Source organism: Puma concolor, chromosome C1, assembly GCF_028749965.1.
Source record: "Puma concolor isolate L17-30 chromosome C1, mPumCon1.1.hap2, whole genome shotgun sequence".
Taxonomy (NCBI): domain Eukaryota; kingdom Metazoa; phylum Chordata; class Mammalia; order Carnivora; family Felidae; genus Puma; species Puma concolor.
The window spans coordinates 51,171,833-51,187,155 of NC_141674.1; the positions used below are offsets into that span (position 1 = coordinate 51,171,833).

At 47.0% G+C, this 15,323-nt stretch overlaps 1 protein-coding gene across 3 annotated transcripts in view; it reads right to left on the reverse strand.

The window, feature by feature from the left end:
* Positions 1-15,323, reverse strand: part of KANK4 (KN motif and ankyrin repeat domains 4) — a 73,122-nt gene that overhangs the window by 10,295 nt on the left and 47,504 nt on the right. For all 3 annotated transcript variants that reach the window (XM_086717161.1, XM_086717160.1, XM_025912244.2), the window contains 5 exons: positions 12,349-14,286; positions 10,920-11,031; positions 7,759-7,977; positions 6,253-6,340; positions 3,866-4,085 (listed from right to left, as the gene is read on the reverse strand). In XM_086717161.1, coding sequence (XP_086573287.1) covers positions 3,866-4,085; positions 6,253-6,340; positions 7,759-7,977; positions 10,920-11,031; positions 12,349-14,286 — 2,577 coding nt within the window. The remainder of the gene's footprint in view (positions 1-3,865; positions 4,086-6,252; positions 6,341-7,758; positions 7,978-10,919; positions 11,032-12,348; positions 14,287-15,323) is intronic.

A 15,323-nucleotide genomic window follows, 5' to 3' on the forward strand; every position in this document is an offset into this window, starting at 1 on the left:
CACTCCCTGCTAGTTAAAAGGCCATGGAGCAGGGCGATCTTTTCCCAGTGGTGGAGTCAGTGTTTACATTTTTAGCAGCCTTTAAAAGTGGCTAGTTTTCTTTACAAGTTTTCTGAAGCTACTCAGCAAGAAAGGTCCAACAAGGTAGTAGAGTCAGAGATGGCCAAGGGGTAAAATGACCAGGACTGTTTCCTAAAGCAGAGCACATGACATGATTCCCATTTTACAGATGAGGATACTGAAGGTCAGTGAAGCTTCATAAACTGCCCGAGTGAAGATGAAATGAGACCAGAGCTCAGGTAAGTCTGGCTCTCACCCACCACTCACCTGGCCACCCATCACCTACAACTGTCATTTTAGGCTTTACTCTAGGTCTGTGTACAACTCTTAAGTTGGTGGCAGCGTTTTCATGTCTTTTCCAAAGGCCTAGTGATATGTTGGGCAGTGTACCAGGTGGCATGAAAAACGCCACAGGAAATCTTTCCAGGAATAAGCATCTTATTTGAAAAATCAGGGAGGGGGGAGGCCTCCATACACATTTGGGTTAAAGCAATTAAGAATATACATTTCAAAGTAGAATGAAAAATAGCACATTTTAAATATTTAAATACTTAAATAAAGTATTAGTTGAGAACTCAAAGGAAATATCTGCTTTGTAACCCTGGGGGTATGCGTTTATATCTCGCTGCACCAAAGGTGACATAGGTCATCAGCTTCTTACCTATTGTATAAATGATCCCACTTCTTTTTTTTGATTTATTTTATAATTTTTTTTAAATGTTTATTTATTTTTGAGAGAAAGAGGGAGAGAGAGAGAGAGAGAAAATGAGAATGAGTGGGGAAGGGGCAGAGAGAGAGAGGGAGACACAGAATCTGAAGCAGGCTCCAGGCTCTGAGCTGTCAACACAGAGCCTGACATGAGGCTTGAACTCACGAACTGTGAGATCATGACCTGAGCCGAAGTCAGACGCTTCACCGACTGAGCCATCCAGATGGCCCATAGTCCCACTTCCTAAGGGCAATACCATGTGGAAAACAAAATCTTTCCCATACTGTTGCTTATCCAAAAAAGCTATGTATCTCTTTTGGACAATAAAAAAACTATCTCTATAGATCAAGTCATTTAGTTTTTCTTAGCATTTCCTCTGTAGAATGGGGATAATAATAGAACCTATGGGGTTACCATGAAATTTAATGAGTTAATATATCATAAGCACTTAGAACAGTACCTAGCACATTGTAAACAGTCAGTAAGCACTTACTGTTTCACTAGTATAGTATTCTTATTTCTGTATCCTTGCTACTTGCTCATGAAGACTTAGCTATTCATTGTAACAGATATGGTTTATGAAAAAATGCCAATTAGGGTGACTTATTTACAAGTTCTTTACTTGGGGTAAAAAAACAATATTTGTTTGACGTTCGCTCCACCCCACCTCAAACAATTTTTCAGAAATGTGCCATTGTGATGCCAGGATGCCAGTGGATACAAAAAAATCAGTCTGGTCCATTTATCATTAGTAAGCCCCTCTGACCACTGTCATGACCAGCGGGGCTATGAAAGCTGAATCTAACTCCACACATTGCCTCACAACTTTGCCTTGATAAAGATGGGAATATCTGCATTGCCTTGTTAATGACTTTTTTATTTTTACCTCTTGACTATCTTGTGTTTGCTTTTAAGAGGTGTAAACAGTCCTCAGGTTACAGTTCTCTTTACTCTCTTCAGGAACATGACTTGTAGCTCAGCAGAGTAAGGACTGACTCCTCCTCAGGGATTCAGAAAGGGGCTTCACCCAGGGCTTTCACAGCAAATTCTTCTGAGCAGCCCCTAGGGAGTAAAGCCAACCCTCTCTGGAGTCAACAAGAAAGACTCATGACTGAGCACGCTCCAGTTCAACAAGCTTTCTCCCCTGCAGTGGCATTCTGGCAAAATAAAGGATGGATCACATGGGGTGCCTGGGTAGCTTAGTCGGTTAAGTGTCTGACTGTGGCTCAGGTCATGATCTCACGGTTCGTCAGTTCAAGCCCCACGTCGGGCTCTGTGCTGACAGCTCAGAGCCTGGAGCCTGCTTCGAATTCTGTGTCTCCCTCTCTCTCTGCCCCTCCCCTGCTAATGCTCATTCTCTCTCTCTCTCTCTGTCTCTCAAAAATGAATAAATACTAAAAAAAAAAAAATAAAATTAAAAAAAAAAAAGGATCACAAAGGACTAAGGTGGTAGAGGTGCACCCACTGGCTCCATTCTCAAAAATGACGAGTCACTTCAGTGTAGCCCCTTATGGTTTGTAGTGTGCTTTCTGGATGCTTCACAACTGCCTGGGATGGGAGCCTAAGTTTCGGAGTGTGACTGGTCTGTCCTCCTCAACAGCCCTTCTACATTGAGGGAAAGTAATGGTACCTTCAGCCCGTTCTCCAGCAAATCTTCATTCTTTGTGCTTACAGCTATTTAGCTCTATCAGTATGTTAAACAGAAAGCTTCCAGATCACTTTAGGGTTGGTGAGAACTGAATGGATTCTCAGTCCACACCAGCAGAAGTGCACAACAACCAAAGCTTAGGGCATCTGTTCTCTGGCCTGGCCCACCTGGAGAACTTCTAACAGGCTGCAAGTCTGAGCTACTTGAAGATGAGGGCTCTACATTTCCAGTCTTTGGATTCTTCACGCACAGGGGCATGTTCCATTGACTTATGTGCCTTTCTCAGTTGAGCTACCCTTTTTGTGGTATCCATGAAGAACTGAAATCTAGTAAAATTGGCTCAATGTCGAGTTGGGACTTTATCTTCCTCTGATGATGTGGAAAGCGGAAAGAATTTCAGGCTGTCATTAGGTCCATCACCTATTCATTCCAGTAAAAAGTTTCAAGGCTTCTTAAGGGAACTTTGGAGTATTGGAATGATGAGAAGGAGCCAGTCATGAGAAGGGTTTTAGGGAAAAGGGTTCAGATAGAAAGCGAAAAGGAGGGAATGAGCATGGTGAGTTTGAGGCCATCTGATTGGAGTGGATGGAAAGAGAATGCATGGTGGTGGCTGAGGGAGCAAATGCAGGCAGGAGTCAGGCCTTCTTGGATTTCTGAAGGCCAGGCTGAGGAAGTTGCCTTTCACCTTAAGAGACATGGAAAGCCGTGGGAGGAATTTAAGGCAGGGTGGATAAGATCCAAGTTGGGGGAAAGCTGTTGGATCTAGAACTGAGACTCCCCGATGCCCACTTAAACTCCTCCTCTAGCCTCCTACATAAGATTTACAGATCTAGCATGTGCTCTAATTCCTGGATGCCAGGAATGGGAAGAACAAGTCAGTGGTATCAATTTTAAACCCCAGCAGCACACTTAGTCATTATGTGATCTTGGGATCACGCAAAAGCCTATTGATTTTTCTGAGCATCACTTGCATCACTTATAAAAAATCGGAGTAATCATCCCTATTGACAGGAGTTATGAGGATTAAGTGAGACCTCATTTGCCAGGGGCTTAGTAGAGGGCCTACTCTGCAGAGGATCATTTGGGGTGTTAAATCTCCTATAGATACTCTCCTAGATATCCCACATACAGCCTTCCTGAACTCCTAGATGACTTCCTGACTCCTAGCACCTGGACATGCCTTCAGTCAGCCCCATCACCCACCTGTCCACGCCATCACTCCTAGGCCACTTGATGTTGTCCCACACAGCAATGTGAGGGTAGTAATACCTACATCACAAGAGCGTTGTGAAGAATAAGTGACATAACAAAGGCACGGTGGTCTAGTCCACTTCCTAGAATACAGGAGGAACTCAGGACAGTGAAGCATCACCTCCCTGGAAGGAAGTGGCTACAAAAGTTGCCCTTCAAGGAGGGACCCGGGCTGTGCAGATGCACTTGTTTCTGACCTGTCTCCAGCAGCAGCTTCACCACAGAGAAGTTGGAGTGAGACACGCTATAGTGAAGAGCCGTGTTCCCGTTGCCATCTGCCATGTTCACAAGCAGCTTCAGGAAGTGTGGGGAGTGGGGCTGGACCCCACGGAGGTAGGCCGCCACCACAGCAGGGCTAGACGACTTCCGGCTGGAGATGCGGAACCACTCTTGACTGATGGTGTTCAAGCTCTGCCTCTGAAATACCAACAGATTCCAGTTCCAGGAGATTACCTGGCCTGGGGTGCTCCAGCTGGGGTGTTCCTTTCCACTAGGAAAAGTCAGCTTTGGATGCTTCACGGCTATCCCTTCAGCTCCCTGTAACTCCATGTGACTTATTCCTGGAGGGATCAGAGCTGGTGGGGTTGAGTTTGCACCTGTGTGATGAGCCCCCCATGTGAGGTAGAAAGAGGACTGGGAGAGCAAACAATAACTGGTGACAGTGTCCTAGGTGACAGTTTGAATCTACTGTAAGTTTAGCTTGCGTCCCTTGTATGCACAGGATAACCAAGGCCCCGTCTTTCATATAACCAGCCAATATTGACCTTAGCCCAGACTCTATCAGGACTTTTGTGTGTTTTCAATAGCCATAACTAGCAAGTCACAACATTTTACTAATGGGAAAAATGCATGCTGAAAGCTAAGATCAACAACATGGCCAATTTATGCTAGAAAATAAAACCCAAACAGCTGTGCTTGAATTATTTTTGGCTTTTAAGCTTTGCTAGAACCTTCAGAGAAAATGATTTAACAACCCATGGCAGGACCTCACTATCTGCAGTATTTAGCTCCTTTGGAACCATCGATGAGGAGAATTCCAGACATAAATGACATCGATTCTCTGTGTTACATGACCTACATGTTTAAAATAGAACATGTTATGTTATTTATGTAAGGGGGAGGAGAAACCATGGGGATGTGACTTCACACTCATTCTGGAAAGGGACTGGAGTTGGAGTCACTTAAGCCAATGTAGCCAGGCTTAAGTCCTGGCTCAGTTATATGACCTTGGAAGTCATGTAGTCATTTTGAACCTTCCTGTCTCAACTACAAAATGTGGGTGAAAAGTCCCTAACCTGTCCCTGGCTCTACACAGTGAGGTCTTTGTACAACCTGCTTTGTCTCGAAGGTGGGGTTGGGGTCGGGGGTACTTTGAACCTAACGTGGGTGTGGTGTCAGGTTTGCACATCCTCCATCACTTTTCTTTTTCTGTTTCTTATTTACTTTATTTTTAAGTAAACTCTATGCCCAGTGTGGGGCTTGAACTCACGACCCCAAGATCAAGGGTTGCATGTTCTACCAACTGAGCCATCCAGGTTACCCTATGTCTTCTAGGCAGAAACAGTGGAGTCTTTTGTGGCTGAAACATTTTTTATATATCAAAATATCTCCCTTTCCTGTGGAATCTTCAGGAGAATCTGGAGAAAGATCCTAATATTAAGGAACATACAGCTTAGTTCTGTAATTCATTCAGAACTACTTATTCTGTAATTCAGAATAAGTAACAGGAGTTTCGATCAACATCCATCCACATCACACACTGGTTTTTTAACAATCTGGGAACAGTTGTTTGCCAAATCAGCTGAGATAAAATAATCAAGATGGGTTGGGCTGAGTCAATCATTTTTTACCCCTAAGCCTCTTCTGCAAGGGAGAACAAAATGGGCTCTAAAATGCTTATGGGTTGTTACACACTGGGGCTTACCAGCTGGCTCTCATGACTTGGGAAAATGTGTCTGTGCCAGTATTTCTTGAGTAAAAGTAGAACCTAATGGTTATCTGTTTACACCTCTGTGGCCATTAAGGTGCCAACAGATATATTTTCTTGCTTTTGGTCTCTCAACCCATAGGTACACGTCAAGAAAAACAGTATAGACTACAGAATTAAGTACAAGGGCTTGAGGGTAATGAAACATGCTGCCCACCGCCCACCTTCATTTTATTAATGAGGTGAACTGACTTGTTCAAGATCTCACAGAGGTCCTGGGACTAGAATCCCGGTTCCCATTCCACATGCTCTTCACTCTGCCCACAGCTCTCTCCAATTGTGAGGTGATTTTGAGCCTAAGCCACACAGTTTTGTTTTGTTGATTGTTGTACACCTGACATTCAGGTGCAGCGCCTGATAACCCTCGATAGTGCCTCTGAGCACCAGGCTGCTTCCTGGTGCAAATGCATCGGTTCCCCTCTCCCAGCATAACCCATCACCTAGGCAGCAGAGTTTGGGCAAATGAAGGTACCCAGAGGAAAGGGACTCCGTGCACACCCACACTGCTGCCTCAGGCGGGAGACCAAAGTCACCGAGCTGGAACTAACAGCTTAAACGGCAGGGACATCCTTCCATGACAATGAAAAATCACAGTACCAAGAGTTGGTCGGTGGTGGCCCCACTTTCTGGCAGATGTTGGCTCAATGCCCGGCATGCACTGAGGAATTCTTCTGAAGGCTTATATCTAAAGAGGAAAAAAAAATACATATATATATATATATATATATATATATATATATATATATCTTCATATTAATAAAAAAGAAAGTAATCCCCTACCTTGACTTTCGCTTCTCAGCAGCTGAAACACCCACACTGAGCAACTTCCCAGGACAAGGGATATTACACTGAATACAGCCTCCCACAATGAGGCTTGGCTTCTGAACTCTTCTGAAGAGTGAGTCAAGCACATTGCCCCTTTAATCCTGCTGTTTTCAGGAGGAGGGAGTAGATCACCAAAGCATTCTGGGGGCCATGGGCCTAACTGCAATTCCTGACATGCTGGGAAAGGAAGGCCTGTCTTCCTGACTTTGGCTAAAACATTTTCTGCCTCAGAGACTTGAAAAACCCAAAGAACCCAATCCATACTAGCAAATTTTGTCAGGTTGTTCTTTCATGAAGGGTACCATCAATGCTAACAGAGTCAATAAAATGAAAATCAGTTAAGCTGGGATGCACTCAATGATGAGCACTCTTCCCGTGTTAGTATAAGGGCAGACAGACCATCCCGGGGTAGGACTTAATGGCATTGGTCACCAGGAAGCTCTACCCTCATCACATCTTTATAGTGCTGCCATGTTGGAGCAGCCCTGTGTACCCGCTTAGTAGTCAGATCCCACTCACTGCTTGTCACTACCCCTGGCTGGGTGTGGTAGTGATGATTATGGTATTTACTATCCTTATTTCCACTATTTCTTGAGAGCCTACTGTGTGGCGGGCACTGTGCTAGGCATTTTACATATTTTTTCTCATCCAGTCCTCAGGTCAAACCTATCAGGTGGCTGTTATCCACATTATTCCAAATGAGGAAACTGAGGCAACCACAGTTCAGGTGCCTTGTGTAAAGTGACCCTGTGGCAGACATAGGATTTGAATCCAAGTGTGTCCAACTCCAAAGGCAGTACTCTTTTCATCATGTGACATGACCTCACATCTCTTTCAAAGACGGGGTTATGTCAACATGGCCAACAGGAGAGGCAGAAAAGCATATGGGTAAGAATCAGAAAAGATCTGGGTCAGAATCCCTGCTCTGCTAGCTGCGTCACTTAACTTCTCTAAGCCTCTGTTTCCACATCTGTAAAGTTGGGATTATAATAATTTCTACCTTGCAGGATAATTAAAAGGATTATCTAAGATAGTACATGTAAAGTCCTTCGCATTTCTAGTGCTGGGGCCATGTTAGCTTTACACGTAGAGCTCTATGACAGGGTATCCCATGAAGGCAGGAGTTACGTCTGTGCCTAGCATAGATTAGAAACTCAGTAAATCTGGTGAACGGAGAGAAAGATGAACAGATGAACAAATAATGGAATAAAAGGGTGAAGAAATGCCCTTGCTCTTTCTCGGAGGATCAATACTCCCATCCGTGCCCATCTGACTCACCTCTCAGCCTTGGGATGGGAGAGGTCTTCAGGAGGCCCACCGTCCTGGCCTGAGGTGCTGGTGCCCTCTGGGATGCCCTGCCCGGCCTTGCAGCCGGGGTGGGCCTCCTTGCCCCGCTTGTGTTCTGTGCCATCACATTTCTTCTCAGCCTCGCTGTCAGACAAGTCTTCCGGGGAGCTGTCCTCACCGCTGGTCTCCTCGCTTGAGGTGGTCTCATAGCTGGAGAACAAGACAAAGGTCACTCATTCTGTGCTTTCTACCCGGTGCCCAGGTCAACACATATAAGAACCAGGTGGGCTTCAGGTAATAATTCCCAGCTTGCTAAACCACATCTCCATTCTCTATACCTGCAGACCCGGTTGAGGGGACTCCCAGGAACCTTATGTCAGAGAAAGATGTGGTTAAGAGCTGTGGCTTTAACACCAGAGGCCATTTGGGGAGAAAAGATAATTAACTGAGCTCTTTGCAGTGAACATGTAAATAGCCCATACCCTAATTGGCCAATGCATTTGGAGGATTCAGACAAGCAATCCAAGATTCTCACAGAAGCATTTTTTCGGGAATCCTAACGTGTTGTCTAGAGAGGGGCCCAGATCTAGGCAAACATCCCCACTCCACCCTGGATCCTCTGAGTTGACTGACAAATCATCACGTCTCCAGGTGATTATGAGGCTTCCCTTTAGCTCCCCTGTTCTAGCCCAGCTGACCTCTGAAAGGAAGGACCCATCTGTATCTACTCCCAGCAGGGTTCCATGGGAAACCTGAACAGTCAGGGTACCTGAACCCAGCATCTGCCTTTCCTGGCTGCAGCCTGTTTTAGCTATTACTTGCAACAGCAAAAGCAAGGGCACGGGCCCCTTGACTTGTGGCCCCTCCTCCCCAGGAGTGATCCTTATATTCAATTATGTGCAACTCCACTGAGGTGACAGACCACAGACCATGAAGAGAAGTCCTGGAAGATTTATCGATCCTTCTGCCGATAGTCAACAGGAGACCCCGAAAGAGGATGCTGCAGTTAGGATGAAGATTTCGGGTGCTGGGGCCATTGGACAATGCCACAGAGACCAGGGGAGACCAGTGGCCACGGCTTCCACAGAACCCCCTCATGCCCTTTCTCTGAATGATGGCCCCTATGGAAGGCCCCTGTGCTCACTGGATTTGCAAACCCAGCCTGCTCCTTGGCGTGTTCACATTCTGTCTTGTTTAAACCAGATATTTCTTCTATTGTGCTTGGAACCACCTTTTACTTTTGTGATTAAGGGAGTAGGGGACATACTACATTTACCAAGCTGGTCTTGTCTTACAGTTGCTTCCATAAAGACTTCACCTGGATGTCAGTTCATTCATTCAACAGAAATTTATTGAGCACCTACTATGTGTCACACACTGTTGTAAATGCTATACCAAAGTACCTGTCCTAATTGAGTTTATATTCTAATAGGAAAACAACAGAAAGTAAACGTGTAAACAGTATAATTACATAGTGATAAGAACAATGAGTAAGATAATAAAGGACCATGGGATTGAGTAATGGGAGGAGGGGCTACATTAATTAGAGCAGAAGTTTTTTCACCCTGGCTGTACGTTATAATCACTTGAGGGGATATCAATTCCCAATATCTGTGCTGCACCCCAGACTAATTAAACTGGCGTTTTCAGGGAGGGGACTCAGACGTTGGTATTTTTAAGGCTCCCCCAGGGTTTCCAAGGTGCAGCCAAGGTTGAGAAACATTGGACTAAAGTGACAAATACTGAAGAATATCTGGGACAGGAGCACTTTAAGAGGTGGGGGAGATGGATGGAAGGACAGATAGCAAATGCAAGGGCCCCAGCATGGGCCCAACTTGGCACATTTTAGGGAAGAGAGACAGGAGCCAATGGCAGACACTGAGGCAAGCTCTAGCTGCAAGATTGACTTCCAGGTTTGGGCACAGGGCAGGCACTGTCAGGGGCATTTCAGAAGGGGAGAGAGAGAACCTGCTTTTAGACTTTGAGATTAGGCTGATTCTCCTTTCCTGTGCATGAGCTGGCGAAAGCTGAAAACGGCAGCGAAAGCTGACGTTAGTGGCCATGAGAACGGCGACCCTCCTATGACATCCCATTTCCTTATATCTGACGTTTTCCTTGCAGAACCTGCAACAGTGCCGTCACTCTTATTTGAACCTGGTGTCTTCCTTCTGATCTGACCTGAAGGAAGCAGGGGTTCTGACCCCTTTGGGGCCACCACCGGGGCCTGCCACTGGCTGGGTCATGTGCCCCTCCTTTAGGCCTACACTTCTTCCTCTACACATCTCAGCATATCAGCATTTTCTCTTTACTTCTTGTCTTCTCCCTGCCCTGTCCAAACTATGAGCTCAGGGCAGGGACCATGATTTATTTCACTTTTTTTATGACTGACACCTAATACATTTGTCAACATTTAATAAATGTTTGTTGGATGACTGGTCTAGAAAATACTCTGAATCCAGGGGCGTCTGAGTGGCTCAGTCCGTTAAGTGTCCGACTCTTGGATCTCACTGTTTTGTGAATTTGAGGTCTGAGTCGGGCTCTGTGCTGGCAGTTTGGAGCCTGCTTGGGATTCTCTCTCTCCCTTTCTCTTTGACCCTACCCCACTCATACTCTTTCTCAAAAAATAAAATAAAAAAAAAAAAGAAAGAAAATATTCTAAAGCCGATGATTTACTCTCTAGAATATATAAAGTTTGATTCATGTTCTGAGTCAATAGGCATTGGTTGCTTTTCTTCACGCTAAAAGATGTTGGATTGGTTTGCAGTAAGTTAGTTAAAAGGAAGAAAAAAACCTAAATGGATGAAATTTGAAGTTCAACAAACTAAGAGTTTGTCCTGGTTTCAGTGTTTGTTGTGCAGGTTAAATGTCTTCTGTAAAGGGCCCATGTGCTCCCCAAATTCCCAGAAGCCACCTGGAATCCTGGCCCCAGGGGGCACCAACACCGAGACATTAAAAGCATGGGATCCGACAGACCACCACAGCTGGCAAGGAGCCAAACACATGCAAACCCAAGATGGAGTTTTAAAGGGCTGTTAATTCCCTTGAAGAAAAATGAGAACCAGATGCTTCCCCCTAGGAAAAGAGAGCACTAAGGACAACAGCGGGATGGGAAGTGTGGAGGGGGCAGTCTGGGCTTCACGAGCGATGCTTACCCACCGTTAACCCCAACAAACTGAAGGTTCTTTTTGGTCCCATTACCTCCTGCACGGAAGCCATAGTCTTTCTTTTTCATTATGGACTTAAGGCTGGTCGACGGGGAGATCTCTAGGCAGACACAACATCACAGGTTAGAATGATCTTGGGGATGCCCCAGAATGCAGCGAAACCGGTACTCTTGCTTTGAGCGGATACACACTGAAGGTATGTGAGGGGGTAGAAAGGGACAGAGCACTAGATAATGTAAATCAAATATTGTGAAGGTCTTTGAGGAGGCCTGGCCTTCTGGTCAACACCAGCTGACCTGTCCCTGTCCACAAAGCCCTTCTGAGTGTGGATGGTGGAGTGGAATTAGTGGCACTCTTCCAGAAGAGCCATGTGGTGTGTGTGCCATTATCGTCCCTGTTTTATGGGAGGGAAATCTGAGGCTCAGACTTGCTCAGTGAATGGCAGAATGGTCCATTCACATGACCTCTGCTCCAACACCCACCTCTGCCGGAGGGCACCTCAGTGGTCTTTCCTGGCTCACAAGCCAGTTGACACCTGCGATGCAGGGCAGGTAGAGCAGACACGTGAACGAGAACGTGGCTTCTTTTGCTGTGCTCACAGTTATGGGAGGCATTTTCCAATGGGCAAGACTGGAAATAGCACCGACATCAGGAAAAAGCAGCCAGTTTATGATCTGCAGCAGGAAGCAGACTTGCGGCCCCGCTCGTTGAGCAAAGCAAAATATGGTTCCACTTTATGCAACAGAAAAGTGTGTGATCTCTTACAAGAGGAAGTGTGCTCAGCCAAAGGGCCGACTTCCACATGTATCGTTCAATCTCTCTCTTACACACACACACACACACACACACACACACACACACACACACACACAAAGTATTCAGTGAAATATTTCCGATCTCAACATCATGCTCCTCCAAAACCAGGCTAGAGAAAACCTCTACTGTGCAAGAACCAGAGAGGACCACAGGAATGCAAGAGCCCAGGAAACAGCGAAGGCAGGCTGAGGTTTAGAGTACACACAGCCAGGGCCATTCTTGCCCTAGACATTGCCTTTGCACCATGCAAATGAGGAACAGGCACCCCTCTGGCTGGACACAGTGCTGCAGACTTGGCGAGTGAGTGTGGGCTGAATTTCTGCTCCCGTTTAACTTCCCTGGCCGGCATCTTTGTGCCCTGTGCTATCTGCACAGCTGTACAGGCCTGCACAGCCTGCAGTCAGGCCCAACCTTAGAGCAAGGACAAGAGTAGGGGCACAGAGCCTCCACTGTTACATAGATGGGTTTTTATTCCACTGGGTTCCCCGAGCTGCTTAAACCTTTTAAAAATACATACATATGCATGCAATTAAAATCCTTTTTCCCTTTGACTCGCCAGGTAGAGGAGAAATGGTTCCCTGTGTTGGGGACCAGTATTTACCCATCAGCGGAGAGGAGGCGGGGGCCGAGGGCTCCTTCTGGGGTGGAGCGTGGGCCGAGTAGGCAGACAGCAGCAGGTTGAGGGAGCTGAGTAGCTGGCTCTGGATGCTGCTGAGCTTGGAGGCAGGCTGCTTGATGGCACTGGCCAGCTCCGGGTACCCGTGCTCCAGGCAGCTCCATTGCTCCTGCAGGAGTTCCTGGATCTTCTTAACATATTGCCCAATAGTGGCATCTGTTGGTGAACTTGATGGCCTCCCTGGGCGCTCCTTCCCTGGCAGCTCTGAACTGGCCTCCTCCCTCCCTGCCGGAGGAGTCTTTCTATCACTGCTCCATGGAGAGCCTCCTGGTCCCTTGCCCAGACCCTTGGCTCCCACCTGAGGGTCCCCCTCAAGCTCAGAGCCTGTTTCTTCGATCCTCAGCTCAGTGGAGAGGCAGCTATGTAAAGAGGGCGTGAGGACCATCTCGGGTCCTTGTGGCAGTGAGAGCTGAGATGGTGGCATGAATTCTGCTGGGCTCCAATCCCCCGGTTTGTGGCTGTCCTGCCCCCATAAGAGCCCATTCTCCTCTCCTCCAGCCCTCCAGCTTTCAGATCCTGTGCTGCCCAGAAGGTTGACCTCAATGCTCTTGTCACACAACTCCCTGGTCAAGAGTCCATGGAGGGGGTCAGTGTTGACCACGGCGTCAGTCTGGCCCTGAGCATCTTTGGCGTTCTCATGGCTAAGCTTATCTGCCAGTTGAGCTACAGTGCACTCTAGTTCTTGAATCCTCTGCCCTCTAGCCTTGATTTCCTCCTCCTGCTGCTGGAGGGCAGCTCTGACCTGGGCCAGTTCCTCAGTTCTTCCAGATAGCTCACCCTCAAGGGCAGACAGCTGTTGCTTCAGGCTGGAGATGCTGACGGGATCCATCGTGGGGAGGCCCAGGCTTTCCTCCGTGACCCGGACGCCAATGCTTCTCACGTCTATCTCCACAGGTGGTGGGGGTGGGATCTCGCTGATGTTGAGCTCTATTTCTTCTAGGGGGAACTCGTTCTCAGGGATGGGTGATGGCAGAGGTGGGGGACTTGGTGTTGGGGAGCCAGGGGTGACCACTACCTCTGCTTCTGGGGTTTTGTGTTCATCTTCTTCATCCTCGAGAACTATCAGTGCATCCTGGGATGAGAAGGGAGGACTTGGGAAAGAGAGGTGATTTGGAGCCTCCTCATCATCTGCATCCTCTGGAGGCTCAGCGCCTTTCTGGACCAGCTCTGGAATCCCTGGCACCAGGTCCCCAAACTCTCTGACTTTGGGTTGAGTTGTTGCTCGTGGGGTGGAGTTTTGAAAGCCCGCAAATCCATCTGCAGGGCCAAAGGTGCCATCACAGACATTGCCTTCACCCTGAAGGGGAGGGAGGGCAGGAGGTGTGGGGGGACCTGAGTTTAGGCTTGGGTCCTCAGAGGCCCTGTTTTGCAGCAGTGTGGCTGGCATGCTGGATGCCCTCAAGAGCTGGGGCCGTCCACTCCCGGAGGCCAGCTCAGCCTCCCTGGGGGCTGCAGCCTCCAAATGTCTGGCTGTCTCCGCCAGCAGGGCCTTCCTGTGGTAGCTCACGTCACTCCCGCTGGTGGAGGCTTGCACATGTTCACCAGGTGGCAACGACTGGGCTCGCTCCTCTGTCCCCAGCGGCACCTTCCTTGGCACCACTGGGGACCAGTTTTGGTGGGGAAGAGCAGCATGGGGGCGAGCCCTGCTGTCAGGAAGGCTGAAGTTTCGGGGCAAAGTGCTAAACTTGGCCTGCTTGGCCCTTCTGTGGATAGGAATCCTTTTGATGGTGTTTCCCTTCTCAATGTCATCCACGTACTTGAGGAAGTCCAGGTCTAAATGAAAGCCATATGGGGTCTCCACAGAGTAGGGGTGGCTCTTTGGAGGGTCTTTCTCTTCCTCTCCCTGAGAGGACTGGTCTTTGGCTGGGAGACATGTAAAAAAGAAGCACAATGTTAATAAGAATTGCAGGGTGGTGAAGCCGAATATGTGTGATTTAGACTTAAGGCTCTCACATGAGACGTCTCCTAAATGTCCCAGCCTCTAAATTAAAGCTGAGATTCTCACAGTCTTCCGGCCATGCTGAGAGTCCAGGTTATTAAATCAGTGTGTACTTAGCCAATGTCTGCAAGGAAATAGGTAGAGGAAATAGTTTCCAATTTGCAGTATTCATCTCAGTTACTGCTGTGGAATCTGCCCACAGACCAGCAAAATAAAATAGTCTCATACTGTTTTTCTGGTTCTGAGTCATGGTAACTGCTGAACTGAAGTGGCCAGGAATTTGCCGGATCAGGGTACTAATTGGAAATTATGAATACTGAAGGTTTTGAAGGATAAAATATACAACTGCCTCAACATTAAGAAAGAACCTTGCATTATTCAAATAGATACTAGTAAAGCTTGCCGAAGCCAGAGATATCAAGGAGTTATGTCTTCTGTATTATTTAAGCTACCTCATATGTGTCAGCCTTCAGATACAGGAGGATCAGAGAGAATTGGAACATGTAGTCATGCACAGCTCCTGCTCTTTTCCACCTGAAAACTGTTTAGTGCTTTACAAACATGAGTAAAAGTGCTTCACTTTCAAAAGCTCATGTCAGGTGAGGAAATACCATATTCTTCATAGACTGGATAAAAGCTAGTAAGGAAAAAGGGCCATGTCAAAAGGAACATTGGTGTACATCCTCTGAGAGGGGTGGGACTCATGACTTTTCAGGGCAGCCCAGACTATCAGGGGACATTGTGATGACAAAGTTCATCACACCAAGGCACCATTGATTTTCTTGACTCCAGCAGTGAATGCTGAGAATAAGTCAGTCCTTCAACTATTTGCATCCATAAGGACTTCTTCAGGTTAAATCGTCTGTTCTCATGTAACACCCCTAACATTCTGCTAAACATGCTCCAAAATTGCTTAGCTCAGGAGAGAACATTAATGGACAGCACAGAGATCAAGAATGCA